The 25,422-nt window shown below is 43.0% G+C and overlaps 1 protein-coding gene across 2 annotated transcripts in view; it reads right to left on the bottom strand.

Moving 5' to 3' along the window:
• Positions 1-25,422, bottom strand: part of znf407 (zinc finger protein 407) — a 154,538-nt gene that overhangs the window by 80,677 nt on the left and 48,439 nt on the right. For both annotated transcript variants that reach the window (XM_069693042.1, XM_069693043.1), the window contains one exon: positions 6,698-6,772. In XM_069693042.1, coding sequence (XP_069549143.1) covers positions 6,698-6,772 — 75 coding nt within the window. The remainder of the gene's footprint in view (positions 1-6,697; positions 6,773-25,422) is intronic.

The raw sequence follows: 25,422 nt of genomic DNA on the forward strand, positions 1-25,422 counted from the left end.
TGATAACAAAAGAAACAACTTCTCATAGGATTTTGAGCTGTAATACTAAATGTTACAGTAAAAAAAAATTATTCTGAGGTGACTGTAAGCTGTTACAGACACCTTACAGCCAGGTTACTGTAAACTTGCGAGGACATGAGGTCCTCGTAAGTATACTTGTACCAGAAAGCACACACATGCAGGCAGATAAAAGGACAAAAAGCCCTCATCTCCGCTCAGTGCCTGCAGTGAGGAGTGGTGGTGTGACTGAGACGAAGACCTAGTTGTGTCACTTTCTAACAGTTCAGGTCTATCTCGCTCGCTCTCTCTCACCCAGAACCTGTCAGATAGTTGGAGTCTGTCATCTCACCCTTCCTCCCCTCCGATTCATCTTCTTCTTTTCCCCCGCTGGGGGTTAGAACAATATAAGGGGATAATATTAGTCTTTTATTTAAAGCCGTGTGACCAGCGCTGGCCACAACTGCCCACTACTCTCATTAGCAGGAGGTGAGTGTAATGAGACACTGTGACCTGATTACATACAGGTATAGACAAAACACATTCTTTTCTCATATAAAAATGTAATTACATTTTGTGTTTTTAACACAGTCTTCCTGTGTTTTGGTGGGTTCTGTCTACTCTGTTCCCTTCTACTCTAAAACACAAGCATGGTAAGAAAGTGGACATATGACAAGAAAATGTGCCAGTTTGTGAGGAAGTGCTGCATTTGGCTTTAATCACCACAATGTGTGTAGACTGGCTAGCAGAAATTTTACAGGATTAAAGGATACTGTCAGTTTAGTTTTACTTTCATGAACTTTCTTAACGCTTTACATGAAATTAGGAATAGACCACTGCGATGGACTTAAGCTGCCCCTAACTACTAGCAAATATCAAAGAGTTTAGGTTGATTTATAAACAGAACCAACAGTCGTCAGCACTGCCAGCCTTTTTAAAATCAGTAACAGTGGCAACCCACCCAAAATAAGTTGGTGCTTGAGGTCTCAGACGGATTTGGCTGAGCGGAGCCTGGTCCAACCTACGGCTCGTCAGGTCTTTTCCTCCTCCTGGTCCTCCTCCTCCTCTCTTCCTTTGACTAACAGATCTCCCCAGTGTTCTAAAAATACCTGGTGAACAGGGCCGCAGAGATGGAGATGAAACTGCCTCTCTGACACTGTCCCACTGCAATCCATCTCTCCACCGCCTGCCAGCCAGCATATGTTTGCAATTGGCTCCCCCCAACAACCCCCATTGCCTCTCAACTCCCCCCCCCTCCCTCCCTCACACACACCCCCACTGGTCCCCAGTTGTCAGTTCAGATACACCCCCTACACACACACACAGACACACAATTCCCCATCCCTTCCCTCTCCCTGTCTCTCTTTCTCCCTCAGCTCCCGTCCTAGTCTCCAGGTTCTGGGCTTTCAAAACCAGTGCAGTTATCAATCACTGAGCCAGCACTGCCAAGTCGGACCAAACTACGCACACACACACACTTCCTCTTTTTCTCCACTTCTATCCTCCCTTTCATCTCCCCTCTCTGCCTATCTCCTCATCATCCCATCTCTCTCCTCTCTCCTCCTTCTCCCTCTTCCGTCCTCTGCCTCCTCTCTTACACTTGCCCAAATTTGTTCCACTTAATAAGCCCTCCCCAATGACCTTGTGCTAATTAAGCTGCACTGTGTTGGAAATATGATGGTTAATTAATGATGAGATAAATTCTGTCTGCAGGACTGTCAGAAAAATGATGACACTGTGTTTTACAGGTTTAAATAGAACAAACCTTGTGGCCGTCCTCGCTCTAAGTGTGCATGCAAGGGACTGTGTGTGTGTGTGTGTGTGTGTGTGTGTGTGTGTGTGTGTGTGTGTGTGTGTGTGTGTGTGTGTGTGTGTGTGTGTGTGTGTGTGTGTGTGTGTGTGTGTGTGTGTGTGTGTGTGTGTGTGTGTGCGCATGTCTGTGTCTGCACATATTTTAAAGTGAGTGAAAGTGTAATAAAAACAATGAGAGAAATCAAGAGAGGAAAGAAAGGTCTTTTGATGGCGGCTTGCAGGAAGGGAAGTGGACAATTTGTGCATGTTCATCAACATAACTACAGGCGATGTGTGTGTTATGATATGCTGTTGTTTGATATGACACTTCATGGCTCTACTGGAGATGTTGTATTTGCGAAAAACACACACTGAGCTGAACACTATCAGGTAACACACCGACCTTTCAGCTCCATTCTTGTCCAGTAGTTTTGTGCATGAAAGTCTGTGCGTGTGCGCATGTGCGCGTGTGTGTGTGTGTGTGTGTGTGTGTGTGTGTGTGTGTGTGTGTGTGTGTGTGTGTGTGTGTGTGTGTGTGTGTGTGTGTGTGTGTGTGTGTGTGTGTCCCTGTGACCTTGGCTTTCTTGGCACATTCTTTTACAAAAGTAAAGAGCATGAAAAAAAATGTGTTTGCAAAAGTGTGAAACAGTAAGGAGATGCAAATTTTTAATTGGCTGGTCAAAAAAATAAATGAAGGGTCATCCTAGATGTTATCAAAAATGCCAAATCTTTGAAGCTTAACTTGATGCTTTCACAAGTTTTAGCTATTTAGCTACTCAGATTAGCCATGTTACCAAATTAGCAAGGATCCACTAGTATGGTGGACATAAAGACTACTGCTGCCTGATTCATGTGTTGTGCCGTTATTATTGTGGTAGCAGAGTGAAACTTCATCAGAAATGTCTGGGTTGATTATGGTCAGTAAACACCTCCAGTGAAGAGGTTAAACTGTTGTGTTGCCATGCTTTACATTCAAATATATGATTGTAAATCAACAAACTTTCAATCCATGATCTCTTGCCATCAGATGAAAAACATCATCACAAAACAACTGAAACATGTTGAGACTTGACTTGAGAGTAGAATTAGGGCCAGGAAGAATATGCAGTTTACTGCAGGCTGACAACGCTCTTTAGCTTTCTCGGTTACTGCTAATAAAGCAAGCAAGATTCACCAGAATTAAAAATAAAAGTTTGATTGATTTCATGGTGTACAGGCTCTTGCCTTTTGCTTTGTGTTACTGTTACTGCCTCGACAGTGTCGTTTGGAGGATTTGCAAATTTAGACTATTTTTTGATGGTGTTTGATGGCTAGTTTTGAAATGAAACATAATCTAAAGCATCTCCTGGATACAGTGTTTGGCAAAAGTGGGTGAAAAGCAAAAAGCCTGATAAATTATAGTGTTGCTACGGTTTGGATTTAAAAGTGAGATGCTACCTCGTCTACTGCAGTCTTCTACTGGGGATTTTCTATCAAGTCCACACCAGTACCTCAGGTTATGGCAGATGGCCTGGTATTATCTATGCCAGCCTGTTACCTCTTTTTTTTCTAGATTAAGTAATGCAAAGACCTCGTTCACCTTAATCTCTTCTGATTTTTTTGTTGTTAGATGCTAAATTACATAAACGCTGCAGAGGAGAGGCATCTGCTCTGTCAAAAGGAAAAACTATATTTGGCCAATTCAATTTTTAGAAAAGCAAACATGCCAGCTGAAGTTCTGCTCTCGTATCTTCTTTTTTTATTTTTTTTTATCTTCGCGTGGACATGTGCCAGCTGGATAAAACTGGCATAGATGTTGGACTCCAAAGGTTGTTTGTTCAAATCCCTGGTCAGTCAGCCTCGTGGCAAACATGAGAAGACTGCAGTTGTGCTGGGAAACAGGCACAGATGTGAATGTTTGTAATCAAGTGTAATGTTACTAAAGAACAGTGTGGAGCTCCGTCAGACATCCACGGATAAATAAAGGTTACAATAACAAAAGAAGTGGATGAAACAGAGACTTGAAGCGGCTGAGGATATCAGGATTTGTTTCCATCTAATCCAGATGAACAGCTGACAGTAGGAATTTAGTTGATAATGTCTGAGAGATGGAGAGGCATCTGGTCGGGCTGCTTACTTCCATATCTGAAGCCACTTGTCATATCTAATACGGCACGTTGTCAAAAGTATCAATTTGGTTGCGGAGTAATGAAAAAGCGGGTCTGTTTCTATTTTAGCGGCTCGCTTGACAGATTGAGAGGTGTTTAACGTCTCATTTTGGCTTGTCAGGGTTGGGGAGGGGAGTGGAGTGTGGGGAGGGGGGCTTCACAACTTCATCTCCTCATCTTTCCTTTTTCACACACACACACACACACACACACACACACACTGACAGCAGGACTCTGTTTCTGATAGACAGGGCCAAGCGGGAGACATTACACATACACCGAGACACACACACTCGCATCCACAGACGAAAATGGTAAAAGAAACATCATTCATCCTTAATTCAAGAGGGAGAGCAGGAAGTAAGATGAGGGAGGGAGGCAGATAAAGTTTGACAGAAAAAAGGGATGTAAGCAAGAGAGCGAGTCAGACAGAATGAGTGAAAGCCATTTAACTCATTAGGGAAAGGGAGGATCTGGAGTTATATTTAACATTAAATTTAACTAGAGGGGAATTTTTGCCTAAAAGCTTCCAGGCCTCCATCGGGGTTGTAGCAGTCGTCCTGCAGAATTAATTGCCTCCTACAGTGCATCCAGAAAGTATTCACAGCGCTTCACTTTTTCCACATTTTGTTATGTTACAGCTTTATTCCAAAATGGATTCAATTATTTTTTTTTGTCCCTCAAAATTCTACACACAATACTCCATAATGATGAAGTGAAAAAAGTTTGTTTAACATTTTTGCAAATCTATTAAAAATAAAGAACGAAAATATAACACGTACATAAGTATTCACAGCCTTTGCTCAATACTTTGTTGAAGCACCTTTGGCAGCAATTACAGCCTCAAGTCTTTTTGAGTATAATGCTACAAGCTTAGCACCTATTTTTGGGCAGTTTCTCCCATTCTTCTTTGCAGGACCTCTCAAGCTCCATCAGGTTGGATGGGGAGCGTCGGTGCACAGACATTTTCAGATCTCTCCAGAGATGTTCAATGGGGTTCAAGTCTGGGCTCTGGCTGGGACACTCAAGGACATTCACAGAGTTGTCCCGAAGCCACTCCTTTGTTATCTTGGCTGTGTGCTTCGGGTCGTTGTCCTGTTGGAAGATGAACCTTCGCCCCAGTCTGAGGTCCAGAGCGCTCTGGAGCAGGTTTTCATCAAGGATGTCTCTATACTTTGCTGCATTCATCTTTCCCTCCACCCTGACTAGTCTCCCAGTTCCTGCGGCTGAAAAACATCCCCACAGTATGATGCTGCCACCACCATGCTTCACTGTAGAGATGGTATTGGCCAGGTGATGAGCGGTGCCTGGTTTCCTCCAGACATAACGCTTGGCATTCAGGCCAAAGAGTTCAATCTTTGTTTCATCAGACCAGAGAATTTAGTTTCTCATGGTCTGAGAGTCCTTCAGGTGCCTTTTGTCAAACTCCAGGTGGGCTGTCATGTGCCTTTTACTGAGGAGTGTCTTCCGTCTGGTCACTCTACCATACAGGCCTGCTTGGTGGAGTGCTGCAGAGATGGTTGTCCTTCTGGAAGGTTCTCCTCTCTTCACAGAGCAACGTTGGAGCTGTCAGAGTGACCATCGGGTTCTTGGTCACCTCCCTGACTGAGGCCCTTCTCCCCCGATCGCTCAGTTTGGCCGGGCGGCCGACTCTAGGAAGAGTCCTGGTGGTTCCAAACTTCTTCCATTTACAGATGATGGAGGCCACTGTGCTCATTGGGACCTTCAATGCTGTAGAAAGTTTTCTGTACCCTTCCCCAGATCTGTGCCTCGATACAATCCTGTCTCGGAGGTCTACAGACAATTCTTTGGACTTCATGTCTTGGTTTGTGCTCTGACATGCACCATCAACTGTGGGACCTTATGTAGACGGTGTGTGTCTTTCCAAATCATGTCCAATCAACTGAATTTACCACAGTGGACTCCAATCAAGTTGTAGAAACATCTCAAGGATGATCAGTGGAAACAGGATGCACCTGAGCTCAATTTTGAGTGTCATGGCAAAGGCTGTGAATACTTATGTACATATGATTTTTTTCATTTTTTATTTTTAACAGATTTGCAAAAATTTCAAAAAAACATTTTTCATGTTGTCATTATGGGGTATTGTGTGTAGAATTTTGAGGAAAACAATTAATTGAATCCATTTTGGAATAAGGCTGTAACATAACAAAATGTGGAAAAAGTGAAGCGCTGTGAATACTTTCTGGATGAACTGTATATCTCCTACCTTCATCTCGTAAAAACAAGCTGAGACACTTGACTGTCAGGTTCTAGAAATAATCTTGTTTTAACTGACACATTTCATAATAAAAGTCAGAACCATGCTGAGACGGTTTGTATGCCCTGAACATTTTAACCCTACAAAATCTTATATTTTAAAATTTTAAAATGATGACACCAATATTAGGGAGTAAAAAAAAAAATGATATCAATACACTGGCCGATATTCTACATGTGTATATGTACTATACATTTAGTAAACACACATTTTCTGCAATTATCCCTCAAACGCAGTTATCAAACACTTTTGACACTTGTATTATGAACTATGTTAAGGAGGCAGAATATTTTTAAATTTATTGTCCACACTGACATCAGTGAACTTCACTGGGTATAATCATATTAAACCAGTTTCCCCAAGCAAAAAAGTTTTCATATTGGCCAATAAGTATGGCAAAAACGATAATTCTGTGACAGGCGATACAATTGTGCAGCAGATATTTCTGTCCAGGTTTTACTGTTGGATATTTTTTACTTACCTTTCTTTACGCTGTCCAACTCCATGTTTACCCAGCAGGTGTGTACTGAGGTGTTTCTTCATCACAAAGGCCCATCTACAAAACACACAGAGCACATGGGTTTTACTAAAGGTGTTTAGTCAAACTTTGGTAAGCTGATCAAACTCTGTGCTACAAACTGATGTCCTAAGATAGAAAACAAGCTTTAACCAATAAGTGCTCACATAAATGATATCGTCCTTCTGCTCTTTTTTCAAGGAAACTTTCTCAGAGCACTACAACAGAATGATCGACAGCGGTAAACAGCCCTCTGTAGTCCTGTGTATTGAGCTGAATGAAATAAGCGTTCTTACAGTACGACTCAAGCATAGACACACTTTCTGTTTGTCATCATTGTTTCCAGAAAATATATTGTATTTGCTTTGGTCATTCATCCATTTTTTTCTTGACTGATTTGCTTTAATATGAGGGCCTGTCTGTTGTCCTCTGTTTGAGACACTATTGAATGAATTGCATGAGAACATCAGGCCCATCCTTCACTTGCATTCCTGTAGATGTTTCCCAGGGAAAAAAAAACATCTGAGTTTTCAGAAGAGCAAATATAAGCTGTCATAAACAGGCTTTGGGTTAAGGAACTATTGTTCTGTTAATCCATGACAGACTGGCCAAAACAGACATGAATGTGAAATTTTGGACCACAAGAAGAATATAAAGTTTGTTTAACTGGCACCTTTTTGGTCAGACAGTAGTGCGAGTCTAGGTGAAGTTTTCCACATGCTGTGCATAGGATGTGTCACACAAGTATGTACCCATGTGCAAGGATTCAAAAGCAAATGTATCAACAGAACATGCAGCAGCACACACACGCAGTCACAAATAGCAGGGTCCCACGGCTTGACAACGACCACAATGTCCTGACTTTGTCGAGGGCCCTGAGTTTACCGCGTCTCCCAAACAGCATCTGAAAACATAATGAACGGATGACAGGACTAACTACTCTGACATCCAGGCTGCTTCACCAGTGTTTTCATCCCCTGGCCTTTTCATTTAGCACCCATCACTTCCCATTATAGTGCGTCTGAGAGACAATGACCACATCTGAGAGCCGAGGATGGAGCTACATGAAAGAGGCACTGGGAGTGGAGCCGGCAGTCATGTGGTCGGCGCTGTCACTGCACACACTCTTCCTCTGTGTTGCTCCTCCCTTTTCGTCTCTTCTGGACGTTTTCACTTCTTCTTCCAAGTAGATCATTATTCTATTTTCTCTACAGCGAGCCCATCTGCGCCTTTCTGAAGCTTCCCTTCTAACTTCAGTAGTCAGTCTATCATGAAGCATGAGCATAATTATTTCACCATTTATGTCGCTATGTCAGCTCTAACCCTGCTCTACAACCCAACACCCCCTCCGACATCTGAACACACACACACACACACACACACACACACACACACACACACACACACACACACACACACACACACACACACACACACACACACACACACGGAATGCGTCCTCCATCCCATCATGGCCCCAGAGTCCCCGTCCGTCATCGAGGCCCCCGAGGCCCACTCTAACTAACACCACCATATAAATATTCAAACATGTTCCACTGTTTTGCCTCGTTATCGTCACTCTAGACTTTCTCAATCCTCTCTAACTCAATCCATCCACCCGTCCACAATGTTGCCTCGGAGTTAAACCGGGAGCGAGTGGATGACTAAATCTCGTAGACTCCAATCAGGGAGAATGGCGAGATCAAACTGCTGAGCGTCTCTGTCCCATTGGAAGCGGCTCTGACTGACGCCATCATCTATAAATAAACAAACAGCATAATGAAGGTATTTAGATATTTCTGAAAGGGTGTGTGGTGTGTGTGTGTGTGTGTGTGTGTGTGTGTGTGTGTGTGTGTGTGTGTGTGTATGTAGGGGCGGCGGCGGGGGGGGGGGGGCATTAATCAATACATTTGAGAGAAAAGCACGGCCTTGGAAGATTTCACACGTGCTTGTTTAAGTCGTCGTGTTTAGACGTGGAGAAAAAAAGAGCTTGCAAACATTTCTGTTAATTATGTATTACAGCTGTCCTTCATAAACCTAATTACAGAGTGCTGAAAGGCAACAGGGGCAATTTGCATATGCACATGAAAGACAAGACGTATGCAAAATATGATTTTAATTAGCATTCTTTGATAGCGAGGGGTACAAATCAAACTGGCATGTTGTAAGATTCTCATCTCGCCCTTTTTTTACTGGATTATTCTCAGAGTGGCACGAGTGCAAGATGGTTAATGCCCTGTGGAGGCACCTGGCACAGGCTGCACACACACACACACACACACACACACACACACACACACACACACACACACACACACACACACACACACACACACACACGAATGGGTGACAATATTCACAGAAATGCGCAATAGTAACATGCACTACCCAAAATAACCGTGCACAAATGGAAATAAAAAGACAAACTGTGCACACAAATGGTGATGCCAACACATTCATAATTAGCTAGTCACCGTGTGATTATCTAATACACACACACTGCCATTACAGATAATACTGAGATAAAAATGCAGGAAGCATTCACACACACACACACACACACACACACACACACACACACACACACACACACACACACACACACACACACACACACACACACACACACACACACACACACACACAGTGATACAAATACAGACAAATGGCAATCCTTACTCACAAAAAGACATCCACAAGTACCCGATCTTTCATGCATACACACACACCAACAAACAGAACAATCCCATATCTAAATGTTAAAGGGGCAAAACCATTTGTTTAAGGCAGTGTGTAATCAGCCCCCTGCCCTTGGTGTGTGTGCATCCTCTGCCATCCAGGTCAAGGCCTCAGCTTGTCGTGCTGCTGCCTTGGGCTGCATCATCAGCCCGAACCATCAGCCTTGATGGTTATTGTAACAAAGGGATACTTTAACATGCCATTCATCCATATCAATTCTCTTCCCCCCCATGAATTGAACTAATAAGGCTGCGCCTCTGCCCTCCAGGGAGGCTCATAATATCCATTGCAGATATGAAAAAAAAAAAGAAAAGAAAAGAAAGACGGAGGCTCTGGTGTTTCACGTTCGACTTTCCCTTCAGACTAATCGGCGCGCCACAGCTCGTTAGGTCCGTGACGTGCCGGAGCTTTACCGATAAGCAGGGGAGACACGGCTCAATTACCCACAGTTACAATCTTTCTCCTTTTCTTCCCTCCCGCCGCCTGACGATGAAGAGATAACATGTCAATATTTGATACAAACAACTTCATTTGCCTAATGGTGTTCCTGGATAGGCCCATCTACAGGTCTAGAAGGGATGGGAGATCTAAGAAAAGGCCTAAAGCGAGACTCGGCTTAGACACACCGTACTCCCCCCACCACCGCTCCCAAATCACGTACACCCATTCCCAACAGCTGCGCACAAGGCATGCTGGGATGGAGGCAGGTCGGACATAACATACTTTCCCAACTTTCTCTTCAGTTACTTTTAGCTGGTTTCTTGGGGTTTGATGGTGAAGGGTGGAGGAGGACCAAAACATTGTAGCTTAATGCTGCTGTCTCTGCACTCCTACTGTTGCCTTACAGTAGATAGACCAGATGGCGTCACAAAAAAGAACAGCACGACCAGGAAACGTGAACTTTTGTCACCGAGCAATGTGAACAGTGTTCACACCGGCAGTGATCGATAGTTGTTCAGTCGGAAACAACTTCAAATTCAACATTACATCGATGCTAATGTCAAAGTCTTTTATTAACAAATGGTTAGGTTGGGCAAAATGACACATCTGTATGAATGTGATTTTCAAGGTCGCATATTGTAAAACTTCAGACTTAATTTTCAGTTTTTGATTATGAAGCAGGTCTAAATTCGAGATAAATACCGAGAAAGTGTCAAAAAGCTCAGTCCATGGAGAGTTGTACACAGCACGTACCCAGCAACTGTGCTGATTGGACAAAAGCGTTTGGGCTTTCTTGATTTTGTGATGTCACAAGCTCACACTCATGTCATACGTTTTCCCTCAGCAAGCTACACTGTCCGACATTTAATATGGAAGAAACCACCAAGATGTCATTCCGTTGCAGAACTAGCAAGCTACAATAGCAAAGAAAAGTTTTGGTGGGCCTGGCCGTGCGCCACTCAAAAGAGTCTGTTCTTGGTATTCAAGAGTGAAGTTTAAGAGAAGAAATGTAAAATGAGATTAAGATGGTTTAGTTACTTAAAACCACAAAAAAGATATTCTTATGGAAATCAAGGCTGCAAATAAAATACCAGAATAGTGTAAAAAATGGGACCTTTTTGTTCTGTCCCAAATTGGGTCAGACAAAATAAAATTCTCCACTTTGGGGAAATGGATTGCATTACTCAAATAAAATGGATTGTCTCATTCCAGCACTCCAATGAACACGAAGAGGACAAAACTATGTGAAACTTTAGTGGTAAAGAGGAACATTCAGGGCCCGGTTAATTTATTGAACATCCCGTTTTGTTGCCTGATGTGAACCACCACAACAGAGGAAAAGCTATGAATTGAAAAATTAAGCTGAAGCCAAACACACCCCTGTATTGTACTTGTTTAAAAGGTGACTGAAAAACCATTAAGAAAGCAACCAGATGTTGGAGTCACTCAACCATTACCGGGCGAAGCTGCCAAAAAAACTCAGCGAGGAAGACGAGTTCCAGGAAGGAAGATGAAAGGGGAGGTGGGGATGTGCTCTGAAGTTATGGGACTATGCTTCAGCTCTTTTTGAGGAGCACACACACACACACACACACACACACACACACACACACACACACACACACACACACACACACACACACACACACACACACACACACACACACACACACACACACACACACACTCTCTCTCTCTGCAGTGGTCCGCTGGGCCCAAAAGAAATGAGTGTGTGCGGGCTCATCCAGCCTCCTGTGCCAGTCCTAATGATGGCCTCCACCTGCTGCTTTAATGTCACAGCTGGATCGCCCTCCATCCTTCACTGACTCTGACTGCCATCAGCAGCAGGTAGCTTCCCGCCGCACACTCCTCCCTCCATCTCAGCTTCCTTCATCCCCCTTTCACTTCCATCTTCTGCTTCTACCACTCCTCTCCATAGAGCCTCCTCCTCATCAATCTCTCTGCGATACTGTAACGCCATGTAGGCCACAGCTCCCTTCATTTCCTCTCCTCCATTTCTGATCATCTTTCCCGACTCTCTATATTCTCTTCATCTCCTTCCACAGTGTAGTATTTCCACATTTAGAATAGTTTGATATAGAAACAGTCCAAGTGTATAAAAGCATCCAGGCATCACAATTCAATTGACAACGCTCTATTGACACACCTTTACTGGCGAAGGATACTGCATCCACATACTATATTTACCACTGAAGAGGGAGATCCATAGTATGAAAAAAAAAGAGCATTTCACAATGTCACAACTAATTCCCTCTTCAGAGTAAACATAATGCGTTTCTTCCTTGTTTATTTTTTTATAAACCCATGCCGGAGAAGCGGAAAAACCTGGAGGTAAGTTGACATGTCTAATCTGAGAAGCTTTGACAGGCAGGTGAACTGACAGAAGAACAGAAACCAACACTTTGCTGACAGCAACCCCGGAGCGCTGAGACAGCTGCCGACACGTCAGACAGACAGATAAACAGACAGGAACAAGAAGTCGGAAGATAAGACATATATTGACAAGACAGAGCGACTGCTTTCCTGACGAGAGAGACAGACAGGCAGGCAGACATCAAGCGGAAGGACCGAGGAAGGGAAGAATTCTGCTGAGTTTACAGGCTGAGTTGAATGGATGTTTTACAAGCGGGCCTGTAGCAGTAGACAGGGGAGAACTAAATGTGATGTCAAAATCTGCGGATGAGAAGATAGATGGTGATGGCAGGATGAAAAAAGAAAAAGCCACAGGAGAGAGAAAGAAGGGAAATAAAGGAATATGAAAAATCATGATGGAGCATCTGGATAAGCCGGAGTGAATGTGAACTAGGGTGAGAAGCAGAGGCAAATGCAGTTTGCGGTGCCGTCGCTTTGTTTGACGGAAGCGAGGGGCGACTTGGCATCAATATTTTCTTGGGCTTATAAGAGATCCGCTTATGGAAACATCCCATAATGTAGCAGATATTGGGGAGCAAAATAAATAAATAAAAAGCCGGTGCCAGAGCAAAGCAAACACTTGATCTATTCTAAGATGATCCTGATAAAAATAAAAGAGAGGCACAGTGTTTCTCTGATGACTGATCAACGTCAAGGCTCTCAATGGAACAGACACCTTTCAGTTGCTTGTGTGTGTACGAGAAGGTTTGTGCGTGTCCTCTAGTCTTAGAGGAGGTACATAAAAAGCCCACTTTGCCTCTCCAAAGGGGTTTTTTGGATCATCTGCTGAGGCAGGTGATGGGGCTTGACGGATTGATTGAGGCGAAGTTCTCATCGACGGTGGCAGCGCCCCATAGAGTTCCCAGCTCCAGTGCACACTGTTCCATTAAAGGATCATTTAGAGGGAGAGCAAGTTCCACCTGCACTTATGCAGAGCACACCCTAATGTGAGATGAAACAGACATTTTCAAGCTACAGGAAAAGAGACACAGAGAGAGAGAGAGAGAGAGAGAGAGAGAGAAAGGGGAAGAAAAAAAGAATTAGAATAATGAAAAATAAAAATTCAGTCCCTTCCCAACAGCGCATTTCCATCTTCAAGAGAACAGCGATTGATGAAGTAATCTATTATTGATATCATCATCGTTATGCGCCGATGGCAGTTTCAGCGTTACGAAGCCCCCAGCTCTGAGCGTCATCGCACTGTTTGCATATTATGCTACTCAGCTTCATTATATTTTCTAATTAACTGCTTTAATTTGGGATTTAAATCCTAAGTGAGGGAAGAAACTTGAAAATGCTGAACAAGAAAGAATAATACTGTATTCGGTGTCAAGATGAAAAGAGAGGTGTGGGGGGAAAAAAGAGAAAAAGTGGAGACAAGTGGCACTTTTCAAACTACATTTTGAAAAGGTGGCATATTGTGTGGCATCAGCACTAATACGATTCACTTTTATGGATTAAAAAAAAATAAAAAATATCCGCTATGAAGACAGAAGATGTCCCGAGAAACATTTAAAATGAAATACGTAACCAACTAAAATGATGCCGTGTTACAAGGAGGTGAAAAAGTCTCATTTTACACAACAAAACAAAATGAATCAAAAATGCCGGTTGTTAACGGCTGTTAGCTCCTCTTGCAAATGCATCTCTCCCTCCTTTCTTCCCTCCCTCCCTCTCTGCAGTGCAGTTAAAGATATGAAAAATATATGTGCTTTTTTTTCCCCCCCCCCCCTCTCATTTCCACCGCGCCGTGTTAAATCATTAAAGAGAAGTCCTGCTCATTATCTCTCTAAACAAAACTTCTCTTAAACCAAATAAATCACTGTTGCGCTGCGCAGCTAACAGCCGTGAAGGGATAAATTACAAAGCGCCTCACTGGCAGCGCTGGTATTTTAAAAAGCTTGCTGCACAATTTCTATGATGTGCAGTAATTTGTAATGCAGGTTTCCTTATGTTTATACGGTCTCTTCAGGTGTGTGTGGTGTACGCTGGGAGAAGAGGTGAAGGGTGGGGAGTAAAAGATTTTAAAAAAAGAACCTATTTGTGTACTTTGTACTTTCAATATTATTAAGCTTGTTTTGACACTAAATCTAGCACTAGAGCAAAATGACTTTACAACCCTGAATCTATTTCAATAAAGTATATAATAACTGCTAAGACAGCAGAAAATGACTGATACCACGTTAAAACCTTAGGTTTATATTGCAGCTAATATGTTACATAAAAACGCCCAGAGAGTTAGCATTTTGAGGTGATATTAAGTATCATAAAAGTCGGTTTACAGTTATATCTATAAAATACAGTTGTATTCTTGGCAGGGTGAAAACACTTTTGAATCAGCACTTGAGTATCGTGGGATGGAGCTGAATGACTTATTGATATACTTCATTTGAAAGGCTTCTTAAGATGTGAAGTGTTATTTCAAGATATAGACGCAGACACTAAGAAGCCACCCCTCTCACCTCTGCACCGTCTGAGGTCCTTCACGAACCAGAAGCCATGATACCCCCATCAAACCCCACCCACCCCCGACCTCTCTCCGGCCCCCAGTGGGCAGATTAAACTGCGGATAGCAGGGCTGCACTTGGGTCCGTTTACAGCTGCAAGCCTCCCTCGTGCCTCCTGGGGATGAAAACCAACAGTAGCCCCTGATATCCCCCCCACCGCCCCCCTCCCCCAAACACCAAAAAAAAAAAAAAAATCAAAAATCAAACATTATTTAATCAGTCTGTTTACTATACACTCTATCTGCCTGTTCCCTGAGAACAAATTAAATGTATGAAAAAGATGAAGAATGAAAGAATGGTTGAAGAGGAAAAGAAAGAAAATTAAAATATTATAATGAACTTGGAGAAATGATAGTAAAATACAAAAAAAAAAATTCCAGAAACAGAAGGCCGATAGTAACTTCATTCATGACACACACATTACGTTGTGTTAGCACAACTCTTTACACCTGCCCCAAACTCTTATCTATCCTGAAAATAAGGGGGGAAAAAAATGTAGGTAAATGAAAGAAGCTTCAGGTCACCGTGTTCAGACCTGAGCGATCAGAAGACGCTGAGACTGAGGAGAGAACGGTGAAGACAGCAGAAACAAACAAAGAAGACAGCCTCTAATTTCGACCGTTGTTGTTTCGGTGAGTGGTCTCGCACATTAAAAAGAACTGAAGCAACATGACAAGCGGGAGTTGTATTTCTCTCACTATAGTTTTGCTAAAGCATATAATCCATAAAACATAAGGCCTCCGTATTGACGTTTTTCCTCAGCCAGCTGAGTGAAGGGCGTAGCTGGGGTGTCAGGCCTGTCTGTCGGCCAGCTACCACTCTCATTATCCTCGCGCTTCTGTGAAGGGCAGCTAAGGTCACACTCCAGAGGAGCAAAATAAACCGCTGTGGTACTAATCTAATATTCAACTGTTCCATCAAAGAAGGACGCATTAAGCTCAAAGAGCGCTAACTGTTGATGGAGAGCGGGAAGACTGCTCAAAGTGGAAGTTCACACTTTTCTCGGTGAGAAAAGTTGAGCTGCAAACGTGACATCTGTCAGCTTCTCTGGTTGGCAGAAGTGAGGAAGTACTTTCTCCAACCCAGCAGTAAGTTTCTGAGGTGTCAGCTGTCTCAAACGCTAGAAAACAATGGACTATCTGGAGATTGAGTGAGAGTAGAGTTTAGGAATTTACACAATACACCGTTCAAGTGTTATTATGGATGCTGTTACCTCCTACTCAAAGCTAGCGCACTTCTACACCTCTCAGAAAGTATGCGCACGCACGCACGCACACACACACACGCACACACACACACACACACACACACACAAAGGATGTCTTTGTTTGGCTATTGCTGCCGTTGTCTTGACACCCACCATCTGCCGCCCCGGCAACAGAGAAGAGTGAAGAGAAGAGTTTCTCTCTGGAAACTCGCCCTCCACCTCCCAACCCCTCCCTCCCCCCATCCCCATCCCCCTCTCTCTCCCTCTCTCCCTCCCTCCCTCCTCCCCTCCTTGACAAAAACACCCTGCGAGGTTTCACCCAGCTGCACGCTGGCCTCCCTCCCACCGTCGATGCTCCACAGGTTGAATCACTGCTCAATAAACAGCCAATTTCTACCTTTTCTAATTCTGGTTTAAGTCCATGCTGAAACGTATGAAGCTGTAAACAAACACAACCGTTTTAAAGTACGAGCCATGCAAACATTCCTCCTTTTTTGTTTTGTTTCTCCTCCTAATAAAGCCTCATCTTATTGAAGTGTGTGTGCCTGATTGTGGGACAGGAGGGGGGGGGCATGGGAGGGGGTTGCAAAGGTCCTCCCTCAGTCACTATCTACAGACGTGATATGTATCACAGAGAGCGAGCACTCAAAAGTAAATGAATAAATAAGTAAACAAAGTATGCTATGCAGATGAGGGTGACGGAGCCTCCGTCTCAGCCTATTCTGCGTTGCACTGGCCATTCATCACCTGCACATGCAAAGCGCCGGCTCCAGTCCTTAGCATATTCGCATATTCTAATGAAGGCTTGCATGCAAATGAGGACGACCTTTTCCTTTTGGCTTTTCCTTTTTTTTTTTTATTCTTTCTTTTTTTACAACTTTACACTAAGAGGAGGGGAGTGGAGAGTAGCGGCTGTAATGGCTATTAGAGCGACAGGCTGAGTACGTGACGTTGTGATCTAAACTCAGGGACGTTGTAATTAGGCTAATCTATTACCAGACGGCATCTGTCGCAGATCTTTATGGCAAAGGACAGACTTGTCAGACACTTTATTTATGAAAAACTGTCTCTGGATTTTCTAAGGAGATGGTCAGTTACTCCCGCAGAATTTGTTATTTTATTTTTGTATATGTACCCAGTGACACGGGGCTCAGACACAGATAACACCAGCAGCCATGGGACCTTAGTGCTGCCCCTGGACCTTTAAGGTGCTACATGATGTGCAAGATAATATTTACTAAAGGTGTTCTGCTTTGTATAAGTATAGACGGATACTGGCTTCAACCTGAGCTGATTGTCCATTTAAAGTAGTTTAATACATAACTGATTACTGAAGAATATCTCTGGAAATCTTACACACAATTACAGTTCGATTCTACAACAAATATGCAAAAAATATTACAATATGTCAATCTTTTCCACTTTTATATACATTTTCAAAGGGATTTGTAAACTAAAAAGTGTCATTCTAAGGTTTTCCAGAGTCCCTACTGGCCTAAAAACCCATACTGATTTGCATCAAGCTGTCTGTATTTGTATCCAGCTCTCTGAGCGAGCCCTCTCCTCTCTCTTTCCTGTCACCAGTGACCAGCGGAGGGGAGGGGAAACCGGCCGTCACCAGCCTCGCCTCTCCTGTCCACCAGGCAGGGTCCTGCGCTGTTGGCGGGGAGGCGGGAGAAAGTTATGCCTCCTTACTGTGACTTTGAACTTTCTCAGATGAGGCATAAATATTGAAATATTGAAATGAAAGATGCGGCGGGCGCAGAGAGGGTGTGGAGGGGGAGCTGGAGGGTGGGGGGAGGGATAGACGGATGGGGTGGGTGTGGGCGGGGGGGGAGAGACAGGAGACCCACTGAGAGAAAAGACAAGGCCCTCACCCCTCTGCCAGGCTGCATTCTAGCAGGCCGACAGTTATGGATAGGAAACATTACTGCTGCTGGTAATTAAAGCAAAAACTAATACTGTCTCTTGGATGAGGGGGTTTCATAGTGAGCATCCATTTGTCACTGCTGCACACTCGCCAAGGCCAGATTAAATCACACACATATTTAGTCCTGCTGTGCACAGAGGCTCTATCTATCTATCTATCTATCTATCTATCTATCTATCTATCTATCTATCTATCTATCTATCTATCTATCTATCTATCTATCTATCTATCTATCTATCTATCTATCTATCTATCTATCTATCTATCTATCTATCTATCTATCTATCTATCTATCTATCTATCCATCTATCCATCCATCTATCTATCCATCTATCCATCTATCCATCTATCCATCTATCTATCTATCTATCCATCCATCCATCCAGCTATCCAGCTATCCATTACCACCTTGTCTATGTTTACTACATTGGTTTCCATCTTCACTATTTGTGTCCCCGTGTCTGCAGAACATCGTACATTTTAGGGAAATATTCATAACTATAATTTCTTCTTGAAAAAAGTTGAAGGTGATGACACTAAAAACAGTTCCAACCACAGAGATCTTGGTATCCTCTTTCAGAAATCCATGTAGGTCAGCTCCTACTAAAGAGTCTCAGGGAGGCAGTTACAGACAGACAGACAGACAGACAGACAGACTGAGTGAGTGAGTGAGTGAGTGAGTGACTGCAGAGTGGCAGTGAAAAGGACACTGGCTGGGGGGGAGGCGGGAGGGAGCAAAGATGAGGACGGGGGAGGAGGGGATGCCATGTCACCAGACGGAGGGGATCGGTGACACTGAGCGTGTCACAGGGTGACGGCTGCACTCTGCTAGGACCAGCAGCCCCTCCAGCGCTGTCAGAGGAACCGGCAGCTCCAGATACTGACACTAGCAGCCATACTGACAGGCCAAACATGACTCGTCTCCGCTAGCGCCACAGACGAGGCCTGACGGCACACAGAGACACCACGAGACGGAGGAATTACAGGGGGGGAGGGGGGGGAAGCTAATAAATACCATCTGAATCTGTGTCGGCCGAAGTGGACGAACAGTACGAAGAACTGTGAACACCACGAAAAGAAATTGATCACAAAGGCACCTCACACAAGGTAGAAACAGCAACGGAGAGAATAAAGCCCATAAATTACCATGGAAACACTTAAAAAGCATCCTACAGTCACAGAAACATTCATCTCTCTTGTAACCTCTAAAATATGCATTGTAGAAGAAAAGGTTGTATTTAACAACAATGTGCACCATGTGAGTTACACCTGATGTAACGTGAATAAACGGCCCTGGTTGGATTTAATCAGATTCTCTTAGCACAGTTTTTCCACTCTCTTTTATGATTTCACCTCTTAGTTGACTTCATAATGTTTTTAGTGTGAGCGGAGAGGTTATACTGTTTGGTTCCAGCCAGAGAAACAACACGGAGGAAGGTGGGAGAAAGGCAGAATGACAATGATAAGATAGAGATGGAAATGTAGTGATTTGAGGGGAATAACATGAAGGAGAGGGTTGGGGGGGGGGGGGGGTAATGCCAAAAGGGGAGAGGGCAGAAAACAGAAAGGAGAGAGAAAGAGGGAGGAGATACAGAGGACTCGGACAGAGAGAGGGAAAGAGAGGGAGCGCAGCAGCGAGACTGATCGCTGTTGATCTTCACGATAAGCGCTCCCGACAACTTGTGACCAAAGTGGCGCTTCGACACTAATCGGCCGTGAAGGCTGACCTGCAGCGAGGCAGCGCAGTTCAGATCGCATAGGGCCGGCACTGCGGCTCAGACGAGATGGACCCGGACAGGAGACATCCAGGCATCAAAACTCCCTGAGAAATTGCGACATGGCTTCAGTGCACTGTGAGAAGAACATAAGAGGAGAGGGGGAAAAAAAAAAAAAAAAAAAAGGAGGCAGTGATACTCGTTGCTCTTGGCAGTCACAGCAGACTTATCTGGCTTAAGATAAAAAGAGAAGGACACAGGCAGAGGAGAGTGGAGTGAGGGAGTGAAGGCGAGTGTCTAAGGGAGGGGAGGAGGATGGAAAAATATGAGGACTACGAAAAAGAAAATACAAAGATCAATTTTATTGACTATTATTTGTGAGCTGGACTGGAGAGTAACCTTGAACTGTGTTCAACCTCTGCAAGGCATTAAGAGTGTGTGTGCAGACTATACCAACAGGTCTGAATGCTCTCATGAGGCAAAAGTAAACAGGTCAAAAATATTAAAAATGCTACATGTACTGCATGTACACAGCCTTGACTGTCAATGTGCAGGCCTCCCTGGACGATTTCCTTGGATCATCTATGTTCAAACTGTCCCACCTCCATCATGGATCTGCCATTAAATACCTTTGCAACAGCAGAGGCTCTGTGACAAACACAACGCACGATCAGGGGAGAACAATTAGTCAATTCATAATTTAGATCATGTATACAAAATTTCGATTTTGGTTAATGGTTTGGGCCATGTTTAAAGCAACACTTGTTTCTGAGGATTTGCTAACTGTCTTTGCATTGTATGTAGGGATAGGCATTTCAAGCAAAGATAGTATTTGAAAATCCCTCTGAACTATTTGATTATTACTCGACTATTGCACTTCATTCTTCGTTTGAAAGAGTTCCACACATGTTGTTGACGGTTGTAGTCGTCTTTGCATGTTTCTCCTGTTCGCACCGTTGCGTCTAATCTCACAGCGCCACACAGCCTGCTAGCAACATGTTCTTGTTCTCCTTATGTTGTTTAATAGGGCCTGTCGTACAGCTTTTAGGTGCATTACTGTCACCTTTTGACAAGAGTGACACATTACAACCAGGCGCCGATAAAAACAGGAAAAAAGAAAGAACGCTAGTCGCATATACTAATCCTGTTTTTTTGGGGGGTTTTTTATATTTGAAAATCATTTATTATCACTAGTTGTAAGAAAGTTCACTGTTTGTTGGACAAAATAAGAAATTTCAGGTCATTCCTTTGGGCTCTGATAATCTGCAAAGGCCATTTCTAACTATTGTTATCATGAATCAAGAAAACAGGCAATAGATTAATCAATGAGGAAAAGAATAGCTGCAGCCCTCAATGCCACCACAGACCCATATTGTTCTTTTATAAAAAATAAAGCAGAAATATGTTGTCAGGTTTTTTTCTGCTAATGGACTGTCAATAATCTGCCACTGACCCTGTAAAGGACAATCTAAATAGTTGGAGTTCAAGAAAAACTCAGCTGACCTGTCAGACCATCAGCCAGTCAGTCAGGACTTTAATTTACCAGAAAATGCCTGAGTCCACTCCATTTTTTTTCGACACGTTTGCCTTCTGCAGGCATATTACATATTCTTGGATAAATATTTTCACATTCACTCGGAGCCGCTTGTCCTCTGTTGCCAAGGCACTGCCATCGCGACGGTCAAGGGGAGGAAACACGGAGCTATATATTAATAAGTAGGGAACACGCTGTTTATTCAGTCGTTAATGACTGCTGGCTTCCATAAAGCACATGCAAAAAAAAAAAAAAAAAAATGTGTCCATTGTGTAAAAATATATTGGACCTAATCATATCTGGCACCATAAATCATTTGCGCTGTGTCCCTTTAGGACAATTTATGGCAAGTAAACATGAGCTCGGTGAAGAGTAGGGGTGGTGGAGGCCGCAAGACTAAGTGTATCCACACGCGTGTCAATATTCTGTCTGTGCATGTGTCTGGAGAGAGCTGTAGGTATATATATATACATAAGTATTCATATAAGGTTTAATGTTGTTATTGAGGTGATAGCAAGAGTGATGCGCAGGTGACAGACAAACAGGAAGCACAAGACTAGCCGATGTAGTCTGAGTCTCACTTGAAGAGCAGAGATGAAACCAAATATGACTCTGCACCCCATTTATGTCTGATAATATGCCAATAGATTCAATAATGGCAGCAAAGTTCAATCCAAGCAGCAGGACACAAGTGAGGTTGTCAGTCTGAGTATTCTTCTCACTCACACACACACACACACACACACACACACACACACACACACACACACACACACACACACACACACACACACACACACACACACACACACATGTTTGGTTAAGTCAGACACAAAAGCAGGGATTCTAGAAATATTCCCTCATTGATCTGTTATGGGAAGGTGCTATCTCTTTACATGAGAAGCAGACCACCGGAGCCAGCGCACACACAAATGCACGCACGCACGCACGCACACACACACACACACACACACACACACACACACACACACACACACACACACACACACACATTACTACAAACATATGACAGGATGAGAATAGGCTATCATCTGAAAAACAAAAGTGCCTACATACATTTGAGTGCTCACAAACCTGACCTACCCGCAAACCGTGCGTGCACTTAACACGCGTGTCCGCCCAAATAAAGCTTACGGTGTAAAAAAAAAAAAAAAAAACACAGCAGTCTCAAGACACAAATACCATTCTGCGCAATTACTAAGCGGCCAAACAACTGTTTACTTATTCATTGATGAAGTTAATTGCTCGTTAAAGTTGCACATGGATTGTTTTGCACAAACTGCATAAACATTTCATGTTCTGTCTAAAAAAGGAGGAAAGTTTGTGAGAAATGAAAAGCAATATCTGGAAGAAAAAAAAAAAAAAAATCACAGCCCTCCCTTCACATAATACATATACACATCTTGAATTCTTCACCACAACAAATTGCTTATATTTACCCTGCAATGCTGAAAAATGTGTTATTTATTTTAGAAAGGACTAGGAAAAGATTTTTATTTTTTTGTTAAACAGGAAAAGGACTGTCTGGGAGATATGCAGCACAGTGCACGCTATTAGTTCTGACTGCTCGAGCTTCCCTCCCCTGTACTTACAGTATACCGCAAATAGGACCATCACTTTTCATTACCTGCTGTTTCCAGCCGAGCTTCACTCTATCATTGCCACGGCATGCTAATGTAAAGCAGGCTACTGTCATGTAAATTAAACTGTTTGTTTTGTTTGCCTTCCCTCCTTCGGCTGATTGTCAGAGCGACTTGCCAGGAGCAGCAGGTGTGTTTGTTTGTTTGTTTGTTTGTGTAGGAGTGCACCGGTGTGCCGGGTTTGCTGTTTGTGTGCCGCCACTGCTGCTGCCGCTGCTGCTGCCGCTGCTGCTGCTGCTTTGTGCACACGAGCTCCGGCTGCACAGCAACAAGTGAGCTCCTCAGTGTGTGCATGTGTGTGTGTGTGCAAGTTATGGAATCGGAAACACAGAAATGCCACAGCGCACACAAACCTCCCAGTCAACCAGATGTGCTCCTGACCCCGAGCTCAGCCACTGAAATGCAAAGTCGGATGCCTACTTGGCGCTCGTCCCCCCCCGGCGCAGGTACAACCAACTGTCACAAACAATGGGGGGGGATCTGCATAACGTGGGATAGGGTTTGCTACAACATGCTCTCAATGTAAATCATGTTTCAGAGGTTTCCAAGAGACAAGCCAGTCAGCCACCAAGTCAGCCACCCAGCCAGTCACCTATTCTCTGCTGTAGCTGCACTGCCACTGGGTAATTGACAGTGCATGTTAGAAAAAAAGAAGAAGAAAAAAAAAAAAAGAGCGAGCGACCCTGTTTAAAATATGGAAACTTGGCCCCTGTTCATTTGTAGACACAGTGGAATATCAAATGGCACGGGAGAAATAAGAAGCCTTCATGATTCCTCATTACGAGACAGCTGACAATGACTCCCGTCTCTAATTAGACAGAAGGGTTTTTGAGCGTCGACTGGCATGTGTTAAGTAGATAAACAATGCTTCAACATCTGTAAGGGTCGTTGTAGGAAGCAGCAGTTTTTCTCTCTGAACGGAGCTGGTCGGCAGCTTTGAAACCCGTTCAGCTTAGCTGCAAGGACGGTATGATAACTGAAGAGATTTTTACACGGATGCAGAAGAGTTATTTTAAAGCCTGGAAGGAGTTCTAATTTTCTTTGGTCATTTGAAAGCACAGCAGTTGTTGAGAGTGGAGAGTAGACCAGAGCAAGTCTATAAAGCCTATGATCAACTGTGGGTAAGTGGTTAAATTCATGCCCAAGTAATACTGCTAAGAAAAATATACCTTCATGGCTTTTGTTGAAAACTTGACAATTATGGTTGTACTGCAGCAACATCAGTCTTCAGTTGTAAGTTACTACATGTGGACTTATTTCATTAACTTTTTAAAGCATTTAGTATCAAGCCCCAAAAGTTATATTTTAAATAAGACATTGTAACAAAAGTAATCACACAAAATATTCCACCATATAAATGTACCAGTGAAATGTGAAATTTAATTATTTCACTCAACTCATTAATACAAAATGTTATTTCATCAAATTTATTTTTAATAGCTAAAGGTTTTTAATGGATTCATTTTAATTTAATTATAATTATTTTGTACTCAATTATTTTTATTTTTGGAAAAATTCCAATTTAGATTTTTATTTAACACCACATTTATTTCATAAAATCACTTGATGATGGACCTGTAACCACTCACCGCTCACTCTCCTTCCAGCCAATCATATGATTCCTTCTTCCTGTCAGGTCATTGTACCTTAAGGTGCAATACCACACAGGGCATTAGGGGCTGCCTCCAAAAACCCTCTGGGGGGGATTCAACTTCTCCCACCATTCACAAAATTCCCTCCTGATCAGTGTTGTGGTCCGTCTGAAAATGAATCCACAGTTTGTTAAATATTAGGCCTTATGTTTCAGGGCATGTCTTGTTTGATTGACTGGCCTGCGGTGCATAGCGTCTTTGTGATCTCAGTAAGATCGAGTCAGATCTGCCGCTCACTCCTCCCCAAGCTCAGGCTCAACAGTTGCTACTGACCTTAGCCTGTAGGTTTCTGTTATCCACATATTGTAATTGTGAATAAATGCACTCGCTGCTGCAGTAAATAAGGACAGTGCAAAGATGCAGAGCATTACCTAAACTCGTCTTATATTGAACTTAAAAGGTTACACATGCTACTGTATTTTGAGTAACTAGCTAACCAGGATTTATCGCTCAATATTAAAGTGAAAAGTCAGTTTTAATTGGAGCAGCTAGTTGGTTAATTCAGAGCCCTGATTTTAAAGTAATTCTGAGAAAGACAAACAACTCTGAAACAAAAAAACTATATTTCTCTTCTGTTGTTGTAGCCAATGCGAGCTAGCTAGTTAGCTGTCTCAAGTTAGTCTGAGGTGTAATTACAACTACAATGTTGCTGGTTTTATGATATAAAGGGGTAATTAGGAAAGATTATATTGTTCCATTAAAACAGAGTTTTAAAACTTTGAAACAGAAATTTCTCTGAAAACTTAAAAAAATAAAGGGACTATTAATAAAAATGCAAGACTGTAGGAAAATCACACCAAAGAAACATCAGTGCCTTTTGACCACACACATTCAGCCCGGTTACTAAATATGTAAGGTGAGTGTAATCTC

This window comes from Brachyistius frenatus, unplaced genomic scaffold (genome assembly GCF_029030835.1).
Source record: "Brachyistius frenatus isolate BFR_SWC_R1_liver_20210118 unplaced genomic scaffold, ASM2903083v1 Contig_14, whole genome shotgun sequence".
Lineage (NCBI taxonomy): Eukaryota > Metazoa > Chordata > Actinopteri > Embiotocidae > Brachyistius > Brachyistius frenatus.